Source organism: Ictidomys tridecemlineatus, chromosome 4, assembly GCF_052094955.1.
Source record: "Ictidomys tridecemlineatus isolate mIctTri1 chromosome 4, mIctTri1.hap1, whole genome shotgun sequence".
Lineage (NCBI taxonomy): Eukaryota > Metazoa > Chordata > Mammalia > Rodentia > Sciuridae > Ictidomys > Ictidomys tridecemlineatus.
Window position 1 is genome coordinate 187995936 of NC_135480.1, and position 26768 is coordinate 188022703.

Below are 26768 nucleotides of genomic sequence, written 5' to 3' on the forward strand. Positions count from 1 at the left end.
TCAAGGCAGGCTTCCAAGAAGATTTTCTCAACTAGAGAAACTGTCATAGAACAGATTTCTAGAACTTGTTTTGTGTAACTGAAACCAACAAGAGGTCCTTTCATGAGCGCTTTACTAAGTCTTTTAAGCTTAGTAAAGCTCTGTGTGTGGGGGGGGGGGTCCCCAAAATTGAGAAAGTGAATAATGGTAACAGTTGAGTATCAATTCCTTTTGCAAGTCAAAAGTTTTCCAATTCCTCAATTTCAATAAAATTAAAAAGGATCCAAGGAAATTGTTAGCTAGCAGATGATTTACCATACTTTTCTAATTACAGATAACTGGTGTAGTTTTTGTCATCTAACTCAGGAGGAACTCCAAGAATTGAGTGACATTGACTTAACTCTTTCACATTCCATTTACATATTTATATGAAGATTTCAGCATAAAATCCATAACAATAAAAACAGTAAAGAAATCAAATTGGTGCCATAAATTCTCTTGATGTGAAAATGAATAATAAAAATCCACGGGTACATAAACTAATTAATGATCCATCTCATTAAAAGATGAATTTGCAATAGTATTTTTTGCATCATTAGTATCAAATGTATAATGTTTGACAAATTATACAAAATAACAATTATGATGATAACTCAATCTAGTAGTAGTTTTTGTCATAGAAAATTTAAATATTTATTTTAGTTTATATCCAAAGATTATATGGCAGAGAAGCACAAGGATGAGATCGATAGAAGGTTTTGGGATATGAAAATATGTTGCATAGAAAATAATTGTATGGTAGAAATGGAATAAAACTATGAAAATAAGAAGTTTCAAAATTTCTGCATTAAAAAGTGCTTACTCACAAATGAATACTTAAAGAAATCAAATTATGTATGATACTTATATTTTAGTGGCTACACTTGAAAATGATACTTTTGTTTTAAAATGTCAATATAGTATTATAGAAATGTCTTCTTTTAAAATTCTACTGAAAAGTTTTAGATGGCCACTTGAAAACCAATGAGGGATCCATAAATTTTCAGTGATTCTGCAACTTGTATTTGGGGTAAAAAATGGGAGTTCATAACCCACTTGAATCAAATGTATGGTAGATGATATGTCATGAGCTTTGTAATGTTTTGAACAACCAATAAAAAAATTAAAAAAAATAATCAAAAAAAATATATTTGGAGGGAGGAATAGGTTACATGAGTAAAAATGTTTGAAGACCATGATTTGTAGATGTTTGACGTTTTTCTTTGTCCCCGGAAAGAGCCACTTATAATGAGGCCAGGGAAAAGAAGAGGAGACTACGACCTTACAATGATAAAGAGAAATTGGTCACATGCTTACCTTGACAATTTTAAGCTACTGGCTATACTTTTGTGAGTCTATCTAAACAGCACAATATGCTGACTTTGGGGTTTGTGATGCTTCACACCAATGTTCCAGTTTTGTGTGTTTCTGTAACAAATGTGATAGACAGGAACATTTATCATCATGGTCGAATACCCACCTACCTCAGTGGAAAAGAGAGTAAACTCCCTGATTCTAGGCAGCAAGTTAGAGATCCTCCTCCTTGAGTTGATGAGAACCAGTATCAACATGCTGGCTGGCAATATGCCCTCGTAAAAAGCAAAGCAAGCATAAAACATTGTACAAATTCCTTACATCTTACAAATCCTTTATTTGGTACCATTGGGGATATTTTGGGGGAGGAAAATCAGCTAAGCTCTGCTTAGAGAACAATACTGCCAAATGTTTTGGTTTCCATTCAAGAATTTCTAGAGCTCTTTCTCCTCTCTTCTTTCCAAAGAAATGATATAATCTTCAGACAGGAAAAAGTATGTGTGCATGAAGGGTGGGGGTGGGAATTCATGTGCATTTGTGTATGTTGTAACAAGAGATCCCCACATAAATATTCCAGTGTTTCTATATCTATAGTGTAACTTCCTTGGATGAAAAATAATACAACTGGAGCTTTGGCTCAAATGATCTGGGCCTCACCGTTGGGCACTATCCAGCTATAATTTTCAATCCGCTCATTCCTAGCTCACTGAAAGGAAGTCAATCTGCAGAGAAGCAATGTCCTCAAGATGCCTGTTGTCTCTGTACTCTGTGTCTGTCAAATCCCCTCAGGGGAAATCCAGAACAGCTGCAACTCCTTGGATTTACAAGAGCTCACTGGTTATTCACAACTAATTTGATGATCCATTCATCTTAAAGTGACTATTCTAGTAAATCAACTGTATACTGTACTTAATTTATTGTTGGCAGAGCTTAATAAAAATGTAAATATTTTGCTTTCATTTAAATCAAGTGCATTTAAAAGAAATTGTCCTAGCATATGTTTTTGTGCTAGGGATTCTGTGGTGCCCAAGGCAGACATGGAAACCTTGAATTGCCTAAAATTTAAATGATGAATTTCTCTTCATTGAAGATTCTGGTATTAAAGTCAACTTCTTGCCTGCATCCGTTTTTATTTTTTTTTTCTTGAGCACTTACTATAGGCTCTGAAGGTAGGAAGTGGAATACAAAATGTATCAGGAAGCCACTGCCTATTAGACTTGTTTGTCTGAGGGATTAAGAACAAAGACAGTAGACAGATGTGGTGAGAAAAGGAGCCAGATCTTGAATCAAGGTCTGAGGAATGAAAGGCATGGTATTTGGAAGGAATTGCAACTAGTTGTAGCTTTTAACTCAAAGGTAAAGGAGAGGTCAAATCACACAAAGCCTCTATGTCATGCTAAGGAGCTTGAGTTTGTTCTATGAATGGGCCATCATTTAAAAGCATTAAGCAGGAGTGTGGCATGACAAGATATGTATTTTATGTAATTCATTCTGTCTTTTCCTTCCTAGTACTATATTGAATCATATGAAGTTGCTATTCTACAGATGATCAAATATTGATGACCTCATTAGGGGCCAGCTAACGCTTTGAATTCAAAATTGTATTTTTAACTGTGAGTATATTTATTCAGCATCTCTCTCTAGAGCTAGATGTAGATCTTGGAGCCAGAAGACTGGCTCATATCTCAGCTCTTCTAGCTGCATGACCCTGGATAAATTACTTAACCTCTCAAACTTTCAGTCTCCTTATTTCTAAAATAGAACAACACTCCAGAGAGTTATTAGGAAGATTAAATGAGTTAACCAATATCAATGTTTGGAAAAGTGTCTTGCACATAGTCATTGTCATGTAATGTTTGCTATTTTAAATATCATTATCAGTTATTGCTTTTGTCACCATTGACATCATCATCATTGCCATGATTGCCTAAGAGCCTGTTAAAGGTGAAGGATGAAAAAAGTAATACTAGTAACAGAGCTGGAAATGAAAGCAACAGTTTTCTTTGCCAGTTCTCTCAGTTAACCCAACCATTTACCAACACACATGTGCATATGCAAACACACAATTATTTATGTAGATGCATATGTATATAAATCTATATACATAATCTTTACATATCTACATCAATCTACATAGATATATATGCATATAGATATATGTGTATTTATGTATGTATCTATTTAAATATAAGTCCATTTTACAGAAGACAATAAGTTGCCTAAAGTCACATGGTTTATAACCAGCAGAGACTGAATGTGAACCAGATCTTTCTATATTTTTACAAATTTTGAAAACAGTTCCATGGTTAGTCTCTGAATGACAATGTGCATAAGAGATTATTTTCAAAAATGGAAAAATAAGTAGTGTGGTATCTTGAAAATAACATAGGACTTAGAGCAAAGTGCCCTGGGTCCCTCCCTGGGTTCTGCTGATAACTGAATATGTCATCTTGGGCAAAAAACTCATTTTTCTTGAGGCTCCAATTTCCTCTTGCAGAATGAGGGGTTTAAAGCAGATAATCTCTAAGGTTCTTGCTGGCTCTAGAAAGAAACTATCTACTTTTGAAAGACATTGTTTCTAAGATGATGAAAAATGCTTAGCATTCCAAATGTTCAGAATGAAAACTGACCTCCTCCTATTGAGTAATAAAATAGCCTCGGCCTCCTCATCTTTCTGATCTCAGCTTAGAATCCCTTTAGCCTTCCCTGGAGCCTGTTCTTGATAGTGCAAGCATTTTTATTTGATAGCACATGTCATAGTTTGCAATTGCAAATTGATTTATGTGGTTATATTGTAAATTCCAAGAAGGTAGAGACCATGCCTGTGGGCTCATGATGGAATCACTAACTAGTGCCTCATAGGGGCTAGACATGGAGAATGTTCTTCAGAAACGTTCATTGACTAAATGGATTCTAAAAGAGGCTCACTGCTTCCAGGTTTTCAGTACTGGATGATTTAGAGCTAACATTGTTTTTTGCCTTTCAGAAAGATGAATCTGGTAGTGAACATTTCATGCCACAGGAAGAACCTAATTTACTTATTTTCTCTTAGCTCCTAGGATGCCAGAGAAGCCAGCAACAGCGCTACCTCCTGCAACTACAGACACAGTAGACATCTTGGAGCTCCAAAACCACTTTTCTTAATTGCTACCAGAGTCCTAGGCCAGAGGCCCGATTCTGGGGGTATCAAAAGACCAGATGTGGTCACCTGCCACCTTGAGAGACCAATCAAAGAGATGAATGGTGGTAAAGCAGGAAAGGAATTTGTCCAGTTTGGCCATAGAGAAAAGGACAGGGGAACTAGAATCTAGGCCTTGTCCTCGGGGTTCTGGTGGGAACTTCAGGATTACACAAGGAAGAATTAGGGAAGAGTACAGGAAGCTGTCTTGGTCTAACTGTGGTCTGGTTAATCATCATCTCAGGTCTGGTTCTATGCAGCCCTGGGGGATCATGGGAAATCGTTACTTCTGGAGAGGTAGTTCAGTTCCTGTCAAGAGATGATTGCTCCTGTTTAAGGGGTTGCTTTGGTTCTTATCACAGGAGGTAAGCCCACAGGCTTTGCTGGAATTTGAGACAAACTGGCAAGGACTCAGAGAGTGAGCAGGCCAGAGGAGCAGAATGGAGTCATTCCTAATAATGACAGGGTCCTCCTTCAGGGGCAGCAAAGGAAAATTCTCTTGGAAGCAAATACTGAAGACGACAAGATGAACATTTACATTGGAGCAACTCTGATTTAGATCTTGTATGTCAGAAAGTGTTAAGCTGAGGCTTACTAAGCTAAGAGAAAGAATGGAAAAGCTAATCCTTTTATGTGTGGTATTCTTGGCTGCAACGGGCAGCAGAAGGCCTCTGATCTCTCTACTGATGCTCTCTTGACAGGCCCACCCAACCTCCCACATCTTATGGACTGCTGCGCCTTTCAGCCTGGAATGTGCTACTGGTGGCAGCCAAAGCTATTTGGGTAACTAGGGGCAGCAGGTTTGTGAATTGCGCTTCCCCTCACTCCCCCACCTCTCCAGCTTATCCCCTGGGATGCAAGATCCTAGAGCTGTAGAATGGAGGCTGGGGCACACAGTGGCTGAGGCTGATGACGGTGGCTTGTTGGCAGGAAACAGTTCAGCCTAGGACCACACGGAAGGCTTACATGCTGACTGCAGCTTCCAGCAAAGAAAATGAGATTTTCTGCCTGCATTTGGTGGGCTAGGATGGGAGGAGTCAGGGAGGGCGTGTTGGGGAGAGCGCCAAGCTGTTGATGGGAGTGTGGGAAGATTCAAGGGGAGGGAAAAACAAGAGGAGGCACTGTGCCAACTCAGAGGCAGTTGGGTTGATCTCTCCTCCCTTTACTGCCTAAGTGAGAAATCCTGCTGGGTGGGTGGGAGCAGGGCCAAGAAAAGAGAGATTCTGCTGGGTGAACACGGATGGTCAGACCAGGCAAGGATCTGCTAGTTGGGATCAAAGTCATGGGAGGAAGAAGAATTTAAGAGAAATGAGAAGAGGGACAATGAGAATAAAAGAGAGTAAAATAATGATACAAGAAGAAATGTCCCATAAGAAGAACGAATAAAGGAAGAAAACATATTGAATAGAGAGAGGACCATGTTTCTGGGCTGCAGAGCTGGCTACCTATCAAATGCCAGAATGAAATAATATTCACATGAACTAGTAGGGAGCAGCTGCATGGCACTGAGAAAACCAAACCTACTGCTCCCACATTTCCCTGATGAGTGTCATTTCCATGGGAATACAGTTTTCCAAAACAAAAAAATCATGGAAAATCTGTAAGTTATTTTAAAAAAACAACATTGCTTTTTAGGTGAAAACAGAATAAATAAAATACTGTCTAACATGGAAAAACCACAGGCTGCTTTTAAATATTAAATACTTCCTAAAATATAACATAGAGCATGAGAATCATTAAGAATGCCTCTCTAATAAAATAAGAAGACGTTTTTGTAAGAAACTTTAGAAAAGGAAAATTTACAAAAGTTGACAATGTAAATTCCATTTTGAAATCATAGCATTTTGGGAACTTTTTTTTTTCCATACAAGGGATTGAACCCAGAGGCTCTTAACCACTGAGCCACATTCCCAGCCTGTTTTTTTTTTTTTTTTTTTTTTTTTTTTATGAGATAGGGTCTTGCCAAGTTGCTGAGAGCCTCACTAAGTTGCTGAGGGTGACTTTGAACTTGAGATACTCCTGTCTCAGCCTCCAAAGCTGCTGGAATTATAGGCATGGATAGTCGTGTCCAGCCCTTTGGAACTTTCTGATGCCCTTTTGGGGAGGCTTGCAAAGAGTCCGGAATGTTGCATTTTTCATGACAATTTAGCAAGATATATGCAGATCAGGGAATGGAATCCCACTGGTTACAATCTCGTAGAAAGACTGAGACATATTTTGGTGTAGGTTCCTATGGAACAGATTTGGCTAGTAGATTAATGGCAAAAGACATCAAATCTTCCTCCTTCCAATTCTGAACCTATCCTTGCAGAGGACTTCCTCCTGATATCCTGACATGGCCCTGTGAGTAAGCCTGGGCTATGGGGTATGAAAGGCCTCAGGGAGGATAGTCTCCTTGTCCCAGACCAGGCCACTTCAGACCAGTCTACAGTCAGCTGACTGCTGACATTGAAGTCAGCTGAGATCTGGAGGGCAGCCTACTCTAGACATAGCTGAGGGCAAAATCATGATTCACAGCAGCTAAAACCAAAAGAGCTAAAGGAGCTGCCCAAATGATCCACACTCATGAGCCATAGATACATTATTTTGGCAGGCACAGGAGGATCACAAGTTCAAAGCCAGCCTCAGCAATTACTCAAGGCCCTCAGCAACTTAGTAAGGCCTTGTTTGAACATAAAAAAAAAGAGCTGGGGATGTGGCTCAATGGTTAAGCACCCCTGGGTTCAAAAACAAACAAACAAATAAATAAAAAACAGTATTTTAAGCCACGAAGTTTAGGGATCACTTGTTGCACAACAGGCAACTGATACTGTTATACACCAACTGGAAACTCACCTGTACACTCATACTGTAGACCTTTTCCATAATAACCCTTTTCACAGATGCATTCAAATTGACCTGTATGTGTCCCACATTTACAGCTTGCCATTCGGTCACAGCAGTCTTTTCCAGCTTCACAGAGGTATGAGCAGTGGGACATGTCCTCTTGAATAAAACTCCCAGTAGGTAGATCTATCAAAAACATATGACAGGGCAATTAAAAAGTGATTGACAATTGAATGTTACATTCTTTAGTCTCAAAAATTCAAATGCAAGCTGGAGACAATATCTTTTTCTCATCAGTCTAATCGCTTCCTTGCTCTCTACTCTCACCCAAATATAAATGTGTGTTATTTGCTACCACGCTCTGGGAATTTGTTTCAGCCAGTTAAGTTATTTCAGTCTGGAACCTCATCATAAGTTCTCAGGGCCACTCAGGGTCAGGCAGAAATTAAGTACTTTGGAGACGAATCTCCAGATGCAGCAGGAAGTAACACAGTCAGTTCCTCAGGTCATCCTCCTGGCTTCCAAACCAGCAGTGTTGCACCGCCTCAGAATGAGGTCAGACTGCAGTAACCAGATACCCAAGTTCCTTGTTCAAGTTAGAAGTAAAACTGCAATTCTGACTGTTGAATAAGGATGTTGATTGTGAGCTACTGACTTTAGATTAAATTCCATCACTTTGCTATTTGATTAAAGACTTAAAGAAGAGCACCACATAAGCTAAGTGATAAAACCAGGATCTGGTCTGTGTCTCAAATTTAAATACATTGATACATGTTAATGTTAACAGAGACCATTCTGATTACATGAGCCATGCCCACCAGCTTGAGCAGAGCAGTTTCAAAAGTGACTTAACAAGGCAGGGGAAGGTCAAACATGACAGGTCAGGAATGGATGCCAGGAATGGGGCAAGCAGTAAGTCCATTTAGGTCCAGAGTGTAAGGTCCAGATATAGGGATGGGCCTGTAGCAGGAACTCAAGTGACCGAGTGTCCCAAGACACAGAGATTGCAAATGCATACCTGGGAAAGAGACTGATGATGTTCTCAATGATGGAGTGTCTGTTTCCATGTATAACAAAATGAGTAACAAATAGGGGCGATGTAAAAGGAAGACTTCAGCCACAAGGGGAAGAGGCCAGAACAAGGAAGAGGCCAGGCACCACATTAAAATCTACCCAGTATACTCTGATGTGAGTGAAAGACCTATGACAGGGGCCCCGAAGACTTGGTTCTGACACATTGGGTCATAGGTTTATTTTACAGAGAACAACTTAGGAAGCAGGAAAAACTTAAGTGTCAAGGAGGATTGGTGCTGTAGCGTTCAAATCTGGGAGAGAAACAAATGGAAGAATTTAATATGAAATAAAGCTATTATTCTGTAGGTCTATTGAGCATGGCTAGAAACATAGACAATTTCGACATAAAAAGTGGATCTGTCCAAAATAAAAGTAGCTTTAGAGATTATAAAGCCAAGGGAAAGAAGCTCATGGCCTCTGATCTAATCATGTCTTTCTAATAAAAACAGGGTTTCTTCTTACCAGATATGGGAAATCTACCAAAGTATTATGCATTCTAGATTTTAGTGTAAACAACATACTGGCTTTTAAAGCTGTTGCGTTACAGAATCCACAACCCTTTCCTTGGAAGCTCCATCCTACTTAGTTTCTGGTCAATTCATATTGATGCAAAAGGCACCAGTCTTAGAAGACAGATTAGAGATTCGTCCTCTATAACACTGGTTTCTAACAACACCTATGACCTCATGTCCTCATCTAGTCTCAGCCACTGTTTCCAAGTACAGCTGCCCTATGCTGCCACCTAACACATTGCTTTCCCTGGAGAAAAGGAGAAACAAAGGTCATCACAATCTCATTTATACAATAAATAACAAGGTGAAGTTTAAGTATTTTGTTTTAATCCTCTGGAAAAAAAATTATGTGGTCCATACTATAATATTCTCCATTTTTGATAGGATATAAAATTGAAGCTCACAGTTGTTAAATAAATTGCCCAAGATAAAGAATTATTAATTATCAATATTGATATTTAATAAGTAATAACTAAGACATAATTACAATGGATAGTTTTGGAGCCAGCAGTAACTTTCTAATAATTTTGTATGTACTAATGCATTTATTTCTTATGACAAATCTATGAAGTATGCATTGTCTCATTGCCTATATTCTAATAATAAGAAACCTAAGAAGTATAGAAAATAGACATTGTCAAAAACCAGTTAGCCAGCAGGTGACAAAACAGGAATTCAAATCCAGGCACACTAGACTTTTCAGACTTCACCCTTCAAATCTAGACTTCATTAAGTCATAGGCTCAGAATTTAAATGCAAACTTCTTTACTTCCAAGCCTAATTTCCTGCTGCTTCTAAACCCTGACCCAAGTCTTGGCCCATTTCACTGAGATTCTAGTTTTCAAAATCTTTTACCAGTGTCCTCTCAGAGAGGTTTTTTTTGTTTTGTTTTGTTTTGTTTTGTTTTTTAAATAACTGCAGCCTGAAATTGCACCACAGTAGGCTAACCTGTTTATTATGAGCATCATTAATTGGCTGGAATCTTGTGTGGCCCTGGTTTTCCCCTGAAATGAGACCTGCGTATGGACCCCTGCAAGGACCAAGCCTAATTTGCCACTTTGCCAGACACCCTGTCTTCTCTTTGCAGTCTGCATTCTCATCTCCTGGCTCACCAAGACACATGCCCATAGGATGACGGGAACATTCATCTAACTCCTCTTATACAACTGCACATTCTTGTACATGGTGTACAAAGAACTCTAATGAGGGCATTTGCTGATTTTCTTCCCTTTTAAGGTTGACCACAATTAAGCTTATACCAAAACATATTTATCTTCAAATTGTCAGGTCAAGAAATGTGTGTTTAGTATTCATCGTCCCTATATCTTCATGTGTATTCCTGGAAACATTCTTTTGAGAGTCACTGTGCAAGTCTCTGAATGTTTACTTCATCTGTCGAGATAACTGCAAATGAGATCTAAGTCAAGACTTCCTACTCTGTGTGTGGCCTCCAAACACACCTCAGTTCACTCCACTAATGATTCTAATGGTTCTAGGTGGGAGCATATGGATATTCTAGTGAAAATATATCACAGCTGTTAAGAAAGAAAACAAAACAACTTCTCTTGTTGCAGTTCAGAATGTCATCTCTATGAGGTTCAGCACAACTTGTGATAGCCAAAGCACACATGGGCATCACGCTCAGCAAGAACCTTAGAAGGGTTTGATATAACATCAGGCAGTGAGAGGGGAAACCCCACTTCAAGGCACCTTTGTTAGACATTAGGCTCCATTACCTTCATGCAACGCCCGGCGTGCTAAAGCCTCCAATTCTTCAAAACTGTGAAGCAGGTAGCAGTGTTCCTCCTTCGGGGTAGAAGCCATATCATTGAGTTCCCGAATGTTTCCTTGCCATATGCCAAAAGTGAAGATCTCCACACCAAAATCTCTCAGTGATGCTGCAATTGGCCTGGGATCTCCTCCATTGGAATATCCATCAGTGATGAGAAATATAACTTTGGTGGAGTTTTCTCTGGAATGACTAAGAATTTTCTGTAAAGAAACAGGGAGCATCAGTCTGAGATTGCATTATGTTGCTCACTACGTGCTCCCTTCTTATGGAAGAGCACACTTGAGAAGATCATTAGCATTTCACATCGTGGAGGAAGGGAAGCCCTGCTCAGTGAGAGTAAAACCGAAACAGACCCAGACCAGAGTCTACCATGGTCTTCCACAGAAACACAATATACCACAAAAGTGTTTAAGATGTATCATCATCATCCTCTCTATGGAGCTCACTGATGAAGAGCAACAAGTGTTTATGGGATGAATTTTTAAATGAATGTTATTATTTATTGTTAGGCTGTCTTTTATTGATTTTCAGGCTCTCGTAATATCAATCAAATCTGAGTCCTAGTACTTCTCTCTATGTCTACTTCTCTAGGCATCCATCTAAACCTCTGCATGATGAACCCTTAAAGCCTAATGGGAAGAAATTTTAGCAGAGTGTCTTTTCCAGAGTTAATAATGGCTGACCTGCTTCTATATTTGTTTTTCCATGGCTCCTTCAAAAATGTAGAATGGATTCAATACTCCATCTCTTCTGGACCACCCAGTATTAGCATAAAATCCGCTGTTTTTGGCGGTGTCCTATCTTCATGAGAAAACATTGATTCACTAAATCCTACCCTGGGATTTATTATTTTAGGACAAGCGAATTCTGTTTTACAATGTTATATGCTATTCCTTCTCCACAGATGGAAGAAAAAAAAAAAACCTTTTAAACAGGCATTCTATTTTTTGCCGTTGATGTACTTACTGTAACATCAAAACATAAAGGCTGAGAGCTCTAGAGGTGATTCTGGCATTGTTTCCAATTCACCTTCGATGATTTTCATTAGAATTGGATCGGAAAGGTAAAGAAGTGCCAGGGTGTGTTTTCTGGCAATTGCTTAGAAGGCATTCATGTTTATTAGATAGTAATTCAAGAAACTCCGCATGTTTTCCAGTAGGTAGACAGGAAGAGCAGCAATTGTATCCTAAGCTTTATAGAAATTAAAAAAGAGGTACTGTGACTTAACAATAAGTCTGATTCAATTCACTTCAGGGGCCAGACTCACTATAGGATCCAGATTCCCTCAGATTGTACAATTCACATCTGTAGAAAGCAATTTCCTTTTGTGTACACTCAATATTAAGTATTATAATTCAATAAGCCTTACTTGAAATTTCATTTGTGCCTGTGAGTTATAGTTAAAGATGTTAAACTTGAACTTAAAATAAATTAAACTAAAAGTGACTCCAGAAAACATCTGGAAAGCCAGCAGTTTGACAAGAGGTATTCGAACACTTCATCCCGCTCCTTCTATAAAACCAAGTGAGATCCAGGAAAACCAGCACAGATGGGAACATGGTGAAGATGGGCACAGAAGGCAGTTTGTGTGACAGAATAATGTGCAAGATGTTAAAGGACAGCCCCTAAATATGGAAACAAGGGGCCCAGGCAACAGTTTCACAAGTCTTAGTTTTCAGAGTTTAAAAAGATGCCTTTTGATGAAGGCCAGGATTTGGGATAAATTCTTAATAAGTATGAGATTTCTTTTTACCCTTCAGACAAGAAATGAATCTCTGAGGACAGGGAGAGGGAAAGAATTAGAGAACAAGAGATGTTAGACATTGCTGGGAGATCTTGAATTCTCCACCAATTTCTCCAACCCCCAACTCAGTCACAGAAGAAGAGGTGATCACTTAACAACCCCCTAGGCATAGGGATTCATAGGTTCTCTGTCTATTGGGCTGTTCAGGATACTGGCTGTCCCACAGTAGTGCCCTTGATCATGATGACATGGGACAATGGAGCACAACTATGTAGGTGTTAAAAGAGAGAAGACCTGATGAGTCCTCCATATTCCTAAAGGGGTATGGAAGAGAGAAGTCAACATCATATTAAGATCCATGTGTTTGGCAAGGGATGGCGCCATGGACCATGTGAGCCAAAGCCAGATGGAGATGCATCTCTCTCTGGTCACATCAATATGAAGAGGTCCAGGGAGTCCCAGGGGCACCAAAGGTCTACAAAACTAGCCAATGAATGTGCCAATGTCCAACGATGACCGTCAGGACCAGTGATGAGATAATTGTACACCATAGAAGACGGAAGGGCAGAACATGTCAGTGCTGAGAGGAGAGCACCCCATAAGCAGCTCTGCATAAGCGCCAGGGCTTTCACTTGACTTTGGGGAGGAAGAGAAAGAATCCTGAATGCGACTCAGTTTACAAAAGTATTTGAGAAACTGATTTTTGAACCTTCTTGCAAAGACCTAGAGTTTTCGTCATCAGGTGTATTAGAGTTTCAAATTGTAACGTCAGGAAAATAGAGATTTTTTTTTTATAAAAATTGTTCAACAGCAGATAGTGACATATTTTATCTTTTATACACAACATCTATTCCTGATTGAATGTTGGGATATCTTGAAAGGTAGGTAGAAAATATCTTTTGGAACACTGCCTTCTCACATATTTACAAGGAAGAATATCAGGGATGGAAGAGAAAAAGATTGCTTTACATAACACCTTTGTGTTAAAAGACACGCAAAGATATTCAGAAGTGGTAGGCCCAGAATTTCAAGGGCAAGAATAGCTTCAATGAAGGCCTGGGCTTTGCTCCAAATGTGACTTCCTTGAAGGCTGTTATTTTTATCCATTTTTTTTTTCAATTCCTCAATATCCAGAATCTAGAATACTGCCTAACAAAGAGAAGATGGTCAATAAATATCCATAAAGAGAAACCCATACCTCAGCAGTTTTTCCAGCTGCTTGGGTCAAAATCTTGTAATCATCCCTACCTCCTGTATCTTGCTTTAGAAAACTTCCCCCCACAATTTGCTAAGATATTCACTTGTATATTATATGAATATTTAGTTTTTTAAAAAAATTCCTAAATTCAAAGTTTTTTCCCCTTTGGTATTAATTTTACCTTTATTTTTATTTATCTGGATAACTAATTTTTGCAAAATGATTTTCTGATTTATTCATTCTTTCCTTGGTTGTAGTCTGGTTTTTTTGTTTGTTTGTTTGTTTTGTTTTTGTTTTTTAACCTACTTGTCTGTTTTCGGCCAATATCAAAAATGTTTTCAGGTGCTATAGTTTTGTAGTATTTTTTTTTTCATATCTGGTAAAGAAAATACTCATCTTTTTTTTTTCTCTCTCTCAAAATGTTTGTGGTTTACCTTAAAATGTTTCTTTTCCAATTGAGCTTGAGAATTGTCTTATAACATTCTTCATTAAAATTTTCCTATCTCATCATTTGACCCAATAACCCACTTCTAGGAATCCATTCCAAAGACACATTGGAACATATCCACAAAAACAGAAGCAAGGACCAGCCTCAGTAGAAAGAAGCATCTTTAAAGCCCTGATGATTGTCCCCAAATGTCTCTGCCCACCAGAAGGAGCCAGGAATTCTTGAAGAAATGGTTTATTTCAGGTTCAGGTGAGAAATGGACAACATGAGCTTCAACAGGCTTTTATGACAGAAAACCAAGAAGCTGTTAAAAGACTTATCCAGGGTTGACCAGAGAGGCCAGGAACTAGCCAGAAGAGTCTCCTGTGTATGTATGTATATATTTACATTTTTACATATTTACATTTTCATATATTTACATTTTTAGTTAGTATACATTGGGGTGGGGAGTCCTATAATATAAACAATAATCAGAATGAACCGAAATACACAAACACTCACACATATATTTGTTATTTTTCATTCAGTACCATCTCTGGGTAAAAGTCCAATGATCTGATATAGAGGACATGAAGTAAGACGTTATTTAATTTGTATTTGAAATCATCCTTTCCCATATTCCAAGGGTAAGTCCCAGTTTTAATAAGATGTGCAAGCTGTGCTTCCATGTCCTTGTTCTTGATTAAATAATGAATTCTTTTTCCTTCTAGCTGCTCCACTCAGCAGGCGTAATCTCACCTCCATGGACATTCTACATTCCACTTGTGCTTACTATGAATTATGTCTCTTCTACAAGGTCATGGGAGTTAACAATCATCAAGACACTGAAAAGTGATACTAATAATGGAAAGGAGAAGAGGGGGGAAATGTAAAATTTCTTTTTAACAAGGTATTTCAGCAATACTGAGAACAAAATCCAGGTTCTTGTGCATGCCAGGTGAGTACTCTCCCCCTGAGCTACATCCCCAGCTCCTTTCCCTTAAATTTCATTTTGAGACAGCGTCTCCCTAAGTTGCTGAAGCTGACTTTGATCTTGCAATCCTCTCCTCCTGCCTCACCCTGCTAAGTAGCTGGAGTTACAGACATAGGCTACCACGCCTGGCTTTCAGTATGGTATTCTTGATAGTGTCTGGCAAAGAGTATGTGCTCATAAATATCTATTTGATGAATGAACTAATGAAAAAATGGAGTGAATAAACACTTAAGACACTGGAGAGAGTTAGTTGAGTGAATGGGTCTGCAGAGAATAGTAGTTTACCTTAAAAGAAACATTTTCAGGTAAACCACATTTTAAGGTAAATTACTATTCTGTGTGCACCTGTGTGTGTGATGTTTCACACAGTTGTATATAAGAAAGGTAAAATTTTCTTTTTGTGCCTTTATTGTCCTTCTGAAATAAATGCTCTCTTGGAATATCAATCTTAGCTCATGTCAATAACATTCCTTAACATCCAAGTTAGGATTAAACAGAGATTTCTTCCTATACTATACGTTATACACAGAACACTCCAAGCTGTGATTCTATTTTCCTTCCCTTCTTACAGAGAACTGGTCAGTATTTACAGGAACCATTAGATCTGTTGGCAAAACAGATATATTAAGCTTAAAATAGCAAGAAGAATGGCAGGACTAGTAGTTCAAGCAAAGAATTACACAAGATCTGGGTTTGGAATGTTCTTTAAAGATAGGGGAGGGGTGGATGATTTACTGAAAATAATTCACAGTCCCCCCAACTTTGTGCTTCATCATGCTTGAATTAAAACATAATCCAATAAGGACTTTTTTTTTTTTATACCAAGACTGAAGAAGTAAATGGTTCTGTGGTAATGTTTGTGGAACGTGGTACAAGCTTGGCCCTTTTCTTTCCAGTGTTCCTGAAATAGTTTACATCATCTGCTATCCTGGCTGAGGCATTTCAGAAACAGAAAATTTCTGGTTCAGAATAGTGAATGAGGCAAATGCTTTGCTGGCAAAGAAAAATTCAACATGGACTTTGTATGGCAAAAGGTTATCACCATCTGTATTGTATCAAGTCCCTGATGAGCTTGTATAAATATCTGGCAGGGGAGTAAGTCCAGCAAAAGTCATTAGAATGATAAAAATGCAGGATTGTGTAACAGCGTTCTAACAACCAAGATCCATCACCATTACACAAGACTGTACCTCCACCCCCACCCCGAGTCAGGCCACAAGAGAGCTGTTTTGAAAAATGGTCTTAAGAAGAAAGTCAGAGGTCACAACAAGTCTGGAATGGGGACAGGATTTGCTCTTGGCCTGCAATAATTAAACTCCATGCAGAGAGAATGTCAACTACGACATGGCCTTAGCTGCAGTTGCCCACTGTCACCAGTCTTGATGAGGAATACTAACTAGAGAAGGTAATTAGCTCTCTTTTACAGAAATTGTTACTGTGACCTAATATCCACTGCAATTCTTTCAAGCTACTTACCAAGGAGCAGAAAATTAGTAAACTTCCAACTTATTTTCACATATTCTTTTCTTTGTTAGGAAATGTTAAGGACAAGCAAGGCATCAGAACTTACAATATTTTCCTCACCTTTCACATTCTAGAATTTCACTAATCTTCATCTGTTATCATAGTTAAAGTTTTAATTTGAATATTTATGTTTTTCAATTCAAGAGAGATTCATTGTTTTATATTTTTTAAAATTATTTATGGAAAAAGAAGTTAATCCTACTTTCTTTTGGATCTGGTAGCCATATCTCAAGCTTTTCTTCCATGTCTGTATTGGTTTTGTGGAAGGGTATTTTCTTCCCTTCTACTTCTGGTTTAGAATTACCCTTGGTATTGAACTTTATTTTTCCTGGCATAATATTTCTCTATCTTGCTCAGTTCTCTTCTTTATTCCTTCCAGTTTTCGGCCAGTTTTGTTTTAATTTCAGTTTGTTGTCTATCCCCTTATTTCTCATCTCCAGTTCAGTGTTTTATTTATTCATGTCAAGTGCATGTAATTAACGCTTTCTAGGAATTAGTTCTGCTTTTCAGAGTGAAATCTTATACTTTATCTTACATTCTATATTTTATCAAACAGAAATATTCAAAGAAGTCAAATAGAGTGGAAGGTTTTTCTTTCTTTTCCTTCTGTTTTTCCTTCATCCACGAATAAAAAAGTATAGCCAAAGTGTTTGCAGCAAATGATAAATAAGCGAGTAAAATAAGTGTTGGAACCCATGAGTGTAAAATTTGTTATCTATTATGATTATTAAAATGAACTGATAACTTACCCAAATGTTCATCAAAAGAAGTTAAAAATAAGCCACATGCTGTGTTTGTTTAAAGAAGAGGGCTCAGGTCAACACTGTCCAACAGAACTTTCTGTGATGATTGACAGGTTATCTATTAAGCTCAATACAGTGGTCACTTGCCACATGTGACTATGGAGCATTTGAAACGAGTCTGTTGCAAATGAAGTACTAAATTCATAATTTTATTTAATAATTTCAATTAATTTAGATTTAAGTAGACAAACGTGGCTAGTGGCTAGAAGACTGGATAGTGTAGGTCAAGATCATAGTAGCCTCATACTCAGATTTAAAAAAAAAAATGTCTAGAGCAGGCCTATGAAAATATTCTGTAAATCCAATCAATGCAAAATCAATTTGAGGATTTAGAAGAGGACATCATTTAATACTGAAATAGGAAGAAAATAAGCATAATGAAATGATGCTTGTATCACTAGAATTTAGAAATTCAGAGCCTCTATGAGAACAAGAACTGAAATCCACAGAAAGAGAATAGGCTAAGATGAAAAGAGAGATGTACACGAGGAGAAGGATTTGATAAGAAAATAATGCAGGGAAACTCAAAATAGAGTGAACAACTTGGAAATCCACATTGTTCATAAGAGATAAAACGTCAGAAATGCAAACCATAAAAGTTAGCCAAAATTTTAGTATAGAAAGTTGTTGACCAATCTCACTGACAAAATAATTCTAAATAAATACCATCAAACTGAATTCAAATAATATTCAAATACCTTTCCCTTTTATATGATAAAGCTTATTTCTCAAACTGGATTAAAATGACTAAGTCTAACTTTACAACACAATCATCGCAACACAATTATTGTCCTAAAGTAAAAAAGGTAATAACCTTTTTTTGCTGGGGGTGCCTATTAGGGATGGAATTTAGGGGCACTTGACCACTGAGCCACATCCCCATCCCTATTTTGTATTTTATTTGGAGACAGGATCTCACTGAGTTGCTTAGCACCTTGCTTTTGCTGAGGCTGCCTTTGAACGTGGGATCCTACTGTCTAAGCCTCCTGAGCCCCTGGGATTGCAGGCATGCGCCACCACACCTGGCCCAAAATGCTAGGTTTTTTAGTAAACAAAAATATAGGAATAATATGATAAATTATCTATATTAAAATAATGGAAGGCATGCCCAACTGTTTTTAAAAAAAGACTATTTTCCAAGAATGCAAGGAATCTTCCAGTATTATCTGCCTCTACCTTTTAGTAGTTATTCAGAATTTAGATAAAAGTTTGATCCTCTTTTAAACTTTTCTAAAATCTTCTAATGTGCACAAAACAAACCCTCCTCATTGCTCCCACTCATGTTCCATTTCACCAAAGCCATATAATTATAGTTAAAGCTATGTGTCTGACTATATCCCAACCTTGTTTGCAATGTACTCTCTTGCAGGACGGGACCTTAACCCTTATGCTATTGATGATAAAAATGACTATGAAACCAGTGAATGAACAAATAAACAAATGCCACCATTTTCATTAGCTATCTGTCCAACATACAGAATAAAAAAATAAATTCGGGTCCAAAAATTGTGGTTAAGGTAAATTTTGTTCTGCAATCATGAAATGAAAACTCATAAATATCACATATATACTTATTTCATCAAATCCATATTGGATCACTGTTATATGCCAGGTGCTATGCTAGGGACTTCTAGTTGCATTATTTGATGATACAAAAGAAACATTAACTGAAACCAAACAAACAAACAAAATAACGTCGAAACTATAAGTGGGAAGTGTGCTCTGCAGTAACTGAGCTTTCCCATTTATCTTGTAATTTCAAATGAATCATGTTTAATACGTCTCATTTATTTTAAGTATTTACTCAGGCTTCATAGACTGAAATTCTAGAAGGGGAAAAAATGTTGGCTTGAGTAACATTTAGGCTATTTATGACAGGCGAGCCAAATCAGAGAACCAGAGGGTCAAAGAGGAACTTAGTCTCAGATTTATGGTTACAGAGTTCTTCCACCCACATACATGCTTTAGTTATTAAACATGGACATAGATCATTTTGATATGCACCCATAGGGACAGTATATCAAATTGGAAAATGGTGTGCACAGGAGTTGATGAGTAGCAGACTGAATCCAGACTGTAAAAAAAAACAAAAAAAAAAAAAACGATAGAACAACACGCAAGGACCAAACAAATTTCCATTCATGCCAGCTTTCACCATCCATTCTCTAAACCCATGGGGAATCAAGAAAATCTGGATAGCAAAAGTCAAGTCCTCAGAATCCAAATGAAACTATGATGCCAAATGACATATCAATCTTAAAAAAGCAAATCACTAATTTGCTACCAGATAAAAATCAAATTAAACTCTATTATTAATATCATTATAAATAACTTTATGAAATAATTTCAGTTGACATGGTAAATCCTACACCATATGACCAGCTAGCATTTAGCTCTCAGAGTCAAAGACATGGAGTTAGTTCATGTGCCTCACATCAAGAGGTTAAAGGAGAAAGTAAATAAGATAATCCCAAATTGTACAAATATCATTTGGTATCTGGACATCTGTTTATGACTTTTCAAATAAACTAGGCAAAGCGTAGAGAAGTATTACTTAATATAAAATAGCATTATCATAAAACAATGGCCAAAATCATGCTTGGAGTATCTGAAGTATCTGTGTAAAATTCAAGAACAAGGCAGGAAGCCCATCACTTCAATGTAAGAGTACCATCAATATAATAAGGCAAGAACCACATGCAAGTATAATAAAAAACTAACCATATTTCATATAAAAGAGAATTAAATTGAAAGAAATAGAAAGGTATCGAGAAAGATTTATGTATAAGGCTATTTTAACTATAAAATTTTATAGTAATATGTCTATGCAATAACTAATACTTGAAAAATAACTTTAGAAACACTTCCTTAAATGGGAACATTTTCAATATGCAACTTTAAAAATTATAGAGCACGCCTTTTCTTCTTATCACCTATAATTATATATGTCTTCACACACGCATATATAAAAGGGTAAGAAACAAAAATTTTACCTAAAACTATTAATATTATTTTCATAGTGATAAAAAGAAGCAAAGGGTATTTTTAGATACTTACAAATGGAAATTAGTAAAGACTTGAATGGTTATCCAAGAATTAAAGGTATTTGCTATTTTAAGAAAAAAATTTACATACCTTAACCACAAATGGCTGTCTCTAAGGGTTGAATACCCACTTGACTGGCTTAAGCAAAGTGGGATATTGCCTGGAAGCATGTAAGAATATGTCTCTCAAGATGAGGAAGAAGAGATGGGCCTCCGGTGAGATTGGAACAAGGAAAAAGAAGTCAGAAGAGACTATTGTGCTCACTCCTTTCAACCTTCCACCTGTTCTCTTCTGGATCACATAGTATGTTATCTCAGCTTCTCTCATGTTTAAAAAAATATATTTTTAGTTGTTGACAGACTTTTATTTTATCTATTTATTTATATACAGTGCTGAGAACTCAGTGCCTCACACATGCTAGGCAAGTGCTCTACCACTGAGCCACACCCCCAGCCTTCTCTCTGTGTATCTTTTTTTTTTAATTTTTGTTATTGGTTGTTCAAAACATTACAGAGCTCTTGACATATCATATTTCATACATTAGATTCAAGTGGGTTATGAACTCCCATTTTTACCCCAAATACAGATTGCAGAATCACATCAGTTACACATTCACATTTTTACATAATGCCATATTAGTGACTGTTGTATTCTGCTACCTTTCCTATCCACTACTATCCCCCGTCCTCTCCCCTCCCATCTTCTCCCTCTACCCCATCTACTGTAATTCATTTCTCTCCTTGTTTATTTTCCCGTTCCCCTCACAACCTCTTATATGTAATTTTGTATAACAATGAGGGTCTCCTTCCATTTCCATGCAATTTCCCTTTTCTCTCCCTTTCCCTCCCATCTCATGTCTCTGTTTAATGTTAATCTTTTCTTCCTGCTCTTCCTCCCTGTTCTGTTCTTAGTTGCTCTCATTGTATCAAAGAAGACATTTGGTATTTGTTTCTTAGGGATTGGCTAGCTTCACTAAGCATAATCTGCTCTAGTGCCATCCATTTCCCTGCAAATTCCATGATTTTGTCATATTTTAGTGCTGCGTAATACTCCATGGTGTATAAATGCCACATTTTTTTTTATCCATTCATATTGAAGGGCATCTGGGTTGGTTCCACAGTCTAGCTATTGTGAATTGTGCTGCTATGAACATCGATGTGGCAGTATCCCTGTAGTACGCTCTTTTAAGGTCTTCCAGGAATAGTTCGAGAAGGGCAATAGCTGGGTCAAATGGTGGTTCCATTCCCAGCTTTTCCAGGAATCTCCATACTGCTCTCTGTGTATCTTTATTCACTCTCCTTAAATTGGTGGGATTTCTATTCTTCTCTATGCACAGTTCTAGCTCTGCATATCCTAGCTACTGGTTAAAAAACAAAAAACACCCTAAAACAAAACAAAAATTTACTCTCTCTAAGCTCCTTATGCCCTAATCAAAATTGCTAGGAGGAAGACTATAAAGGATCTATCTCAACTTCTGGATTGGGACTCTCAATCTAAACAGAATAATTGGAAAAGAAATGTGGTTAAGGTATGTATTTTTATCTTATTAGGAGATATTTTAATGACCATGAAGGAGAAACTTAGCAGGAGCTTAGAGTATGTGAAGGACACATAAAATCTAACTATTGAATTAGAAATATTTAGGCTTTAGAAACAACCCAACTCTAGAACAGTTTTAAAAAGCCAAATATATTTCAAACCAAATCTACTGACACATGGCGGATTAAAGGGGATGTGGTTGAAGGGAGATTTTAAGTTCATGAACTTGTTGTGTATTTTATTTGTCATCTTAGGTTTATCAAAAGAATGCATTTATTTTGTGACACTTATTAACATTCCAAATTATATTTGAAAATTTTGGGTTTTTTTCTTTTTTTATTGTTTGCATGAAGAATCACATCAATCACAAGAGAGTGAAGGATTCTGTTTATATCTTTAAAAAACTGAAGTAAAACACTAAATGATTTAGGGTTGAGTTTTGTTCACAAATTAGAAGATTTATTACAGTTTGAGCATGTCTAATTCAAGAATACAAAATCCAAATGCTACAAAACTGAAATTTTTTGAGCATCAACCTGATGCCAGAAGGGGAAAATTTCTTGCAATTAAACTTCATTTTATGCACAAAATTATTTAATATATTGTATAAAATCAACTTCAGTCTATGTATATGAGATGTATTTAAAATGTACATGAATTGGGTCCTATCTCCAATATATCTCTTTATATATACACAAATATTCAAAAAATCAAAAAATCAAAACCACTTCTAACCCCAAGCATTTTGGATAAGGAATATTCAAACTGTGTATGTATTTAAATTATCAGTAAATGATTGTAGTGATACATACATTTTCATTCAAAGGTGTTGACTTTTACTATTGTTTCAAATATAGCATAGTCTGGTGGATTAAACAATTCATAAATAGTTACCTGTTTGCTTTTTTCTGACAGTTGTCTTTAAATATGCATTGAATATACACCTAGTTCATTACCTATAGTACTTGAATAGTTTTCTAAATATTGATGATCATAAAGCTGATTGTTAAAGCAAGTTTTTTTTTTAATCTGAAAAAACTAAAATAGTCAAAATGGATTTGTCTGTTTGTTTGTTTGTATGTGAAATAGAACGGCATATTAAAAAGCAGAAAGATGTACAGAAATTGGGTATCCCAGATTAGGATAAATTGAATTTAGTTGGAAGACTAAGTTTTTGAACTGAGATTTGGCATCTACATTTATAAAGTCAAATTTAGGCTGTGTGATTGAGAGTGGACCTTAAGGCACCGAGTACTAAAACTGTGGACGTTTTTGCTTAAGTCATATTTTCATTTTCATAAGGGGTACAAGTTAGTGCTAAACTCGGATAAGGTAAACCCAAGAATTCAGAGAGTTAGATAAATGGGGAAGATGGGGAAGATATCTTGCAATTAGGTGATCTGCTTTCCTACTGACTCCATGGCTTGGTCTCTGCTGTAAAAGAAGGGCAACTGTTAAGTTGCACTGGGTGGGAGATGCTAGCTGATGCAGCAGCTATACCATGAGAACGACACCAGAGAAACAATTCCCTGGAATGAAATGGGGAGCTGATCACCTGAGATTACCAGGCACCCTTATACAGTATCCATTCAAAGGACAATTTCCAAATGTTCCCTCCTCTCAGCCCCATGTCTGCTCTAGTCTGTCTTCTGTCATACACATATCTAAGTCCCTCTTAAAGTCTGCTCTCTCAGCCTCAAGAGTTTACAGTGAACATTACCATGTGTCAGTGCGTGCCTGCACAGGGTATACTGACAGTTTGGAGGTTAAGAATTTAGATTCTGGCTCTAACTGCCTGGATTTGAATTTTGGTTATTCAGTTGAGCAGAAGTGTGACCTTGATGTGATTTACTTTGGTTTTCTCTGCCATAAGTACTCTGGGGATAATAATAACCTGAGGAGGTCTTTGTTTTTGTGAGAATTTAATGACTTCATACAGGGAAAGTGCTTGAACGGAGCTTGGCAAGTGGTAATCCTGTCACCATTTGCCATGAGTCATCAAAGGAACTATTAGTCTTTTTGCTAGACTAGGTCTATCAAGTAGATACAACAATTACAGAGTAACCAACATTTCACTCAGGCCTGTGTAGGAAAGCCAGGAAATCATGCTTGTGAAGCCTGGCAAGAGAGTACAGGGGACTGGGGAAAATTGTGACTCTAAGACCAATAACTGTACCATTCCACATGAGCCAACAAGGACTTTGTGATGCCCTGGGCAGAGGAGTAGAAAAAATAGCTACCTTTGCTGCTATGAGGACTCTAAGAGTAGTTAAAGGATGGTGACTGGAGAGGGGATATGGGGCCCAAAGCTCAGAACTACAGATTCCCTCTGATTCATTAGGTAGGAGCTGTAGAGTTTGCTTCCTGGACAGATTTTAGAGGAAAAACATAGAGATCCACACCTGTCTGAGATTCTCCACAGTCTCAGACAGGTGTAGGAATTTGGTCTGAAATGTGAATTTGCTAAAATTCTCCTATGGTTTTGAAAAAAATCAAGCATCCAGTATTCCATTGAGAAGCTAAGACTAGATTGTTTTAGCGATTTGTAAAAGAAATCAGAGAAGCACAATACTATTCTTGGTACACTAAAATTAAAGATATATCTTTCCAAGCACTTCAAGGTTACAATAAATACCATTTTCTAGGTACTGTAGGAGACAGAAATTCAAATAAGACGTAATCTCAGTCCTCAATTAGAAGAGCAACAATAAGTGCTACAAAAAGAGCATGAACCAGGGATCCCTATCATTTCCTTATCTAATAAAGTGTCGTCCTACAGTATTTCTGCCATGTTTTGGGAAAATATCGGGTGAATACAGAATACTCTCCAAATTTCCGGAAAAGCACTCTACTACGAGGATTTTTAGGCACCTTTATGAACTAAATTCTGATGTTAGATCTTTGTACTTGAAACGACAGGAGCAAGATGAAATTCTGAAATAGAAAAAAAAGTGAAAAGAAATAAAGAAAAAGTCGTGTGTCTGGATTATCAAACCTGGCCCATGTTTGAGTCCTTTGGAGAATTCTCCCTTCTGTCTCAGCTCCTACTTCCCGTGTCACAAATACTCAATAACTTTTACTGCTGGAGTCTTCCTGCTTAGAGGGCAGTAAAGTGACTCAGGTAGAGCTACTTCCATGGTTCTTCCTCCATGGGGAAGCCTCGCATCTTGCTTTGCCCAGTGTTGATAGTGCTGTTGCCCTCTGACTCGCTTCCTATCTGCAAGGCAAGAGCTCATTGACGCCTCATCATAACCCAGACTTCTCATGCCAGCATCTGCACTTTGCTTGAGGGCTCTCCTGGGTGCCTAGAGACCACGCTGCCTACTTTTAGGGAATGAGGGAGTGATAGAGAATTCATGCCCAGCAGAGAGTGATCCTCCACTGACTGACTGAGGTATTCTGTTAACGCCTGAGATCTCTCACCCTTAAGTTGTAAAGCTTCTAGGGCTTGGATTCTCTACTGGCTCTCAGTGGAATTAGGCAGTGACTACCTTTTCACGTTGTCACATAACACCCTTTATAGAGGTTGATTTAACATATGGGTTTTTATTAATTAGGTTAGGCTCTGTATAAATAGCCTCAATTTTGGTATCATTATTGCCAGAAAATTCCAACAATAACTTCCCGAATTCATCATTCTTGGAGCAACCTTTGAATGCCAAGTATGCATATTTTGAAAGAAAATGTGACTGAGAAGAGAGAAATCTTGGCTAGAAACAATACCGGGAAAAACACAAACATGCAAATAAAACTTGCTTAATTTCTTTAGAAGTCCATTTCAGATTCATTTGGAAAGATAAAGCCTACACGACCAGACTAAAATTGATGGAGCTACAGTCTACAGATGTAGCTAAACCAGTGTAGATCAAAATGGGACTAAGATGATAGAGATGCCCATAGAAAAATAACCATCAAAAACACTCTGGAGTGTGCCTGAATCCTCACCACTGCCCATAGCAAGTGAACACACCAACCCCTACTGTGTAGGACAAAACTCACAATAAAAATGGAGCTTGAGAGCTAGAGAAGGAGAATTGACTATGGAAAAGGAGTTCTGAGAGGACACTATTTTATTGAGAAAAAAAAATTAGGTAGTGGAAGACATCTTTCTTCTCTGAAAATGGTCTTTGATGAGCATTAACAGTGAGAATGAGAGAGTGACATAGCAATAGATCACTGCCTTTGACATGTGTTAAAAACCAAGGAGGGACACCATCTCCTGGCCTCTCAGCAAGGGGATGCTGTTATCTCCTCCATCTGTAGCCTTAACACCTGCAGCGTTCCATCTTGGCTATTGGGCTCCTCTCTTCACAGAGCTCGCCAAGCAGCAGGAAAACTACTGTCACCCATTGCAGATTTTTGTGAGTCTGAGTTCTCAACATCTAAGGTGAACTAGCAACTAAGCAAACAATGAGGTCCAGAGAGTGGTATCCTGCAACCAGCACAATCTTCAAACCCAGATAGACTCACTTTCACATCACTTGGCATTTGACAGAAAGATTAGAGTTGTTTTGTTTCTATTTTTAAATAACAAGCTAAAGCATCATTTTTTTTAAAGCAGAGTTGCATTATGGCGTAGAATGCAAAGTGCTCATGAATATTTAAGATAAAGCTGAGAGTTACAAGGATTTTTATACTTGAGACCAATCACTCCAATATGTGCCTCCAGATGTCCCAAAGTATGTCAGCCTCCAATCACCTTCACCCAGGTAAGACAATGATATTTCATTTTCTAACAAGTTAGACAAGTCCATTTGTAGCTAATTTTTCAAGTGCAGGA

At 37.5% G+C, this 26768-nt stretch overlaps 1 protein-coding gene across 2 annotated transcripts in view; it reads right to left on the reverse strand.

The window, feature by feature from the left end:
- Nucleotides 1-26768, reverse strand: part of Svep1 (sushi, von Willebrand factor type A, EGF and pentraxin domain containing 1) — a 170754-nt gene that overhangs the window by 132822 nt on the left and 11164 nt on the right. For both annotated transcript variants that reach the window (XM_078047940.1, XM_078047939.1), the window contains exons 2-3: nucleotides 10659-10914; nucleotides 7346-7522 (exon numbers count right to left, since the gene is read on the reverse strand). In XM_078047940.1, coding sequence (XP_077904066.1) covers nucleotides 7346-7522; nucleotides 10659-10914 — 433 coding nt within the window. The remainder of the gene's footprint in view (nucleotides 1-7345; nucleotides 7523-10658; nucleotides 10915-26768) is intronic.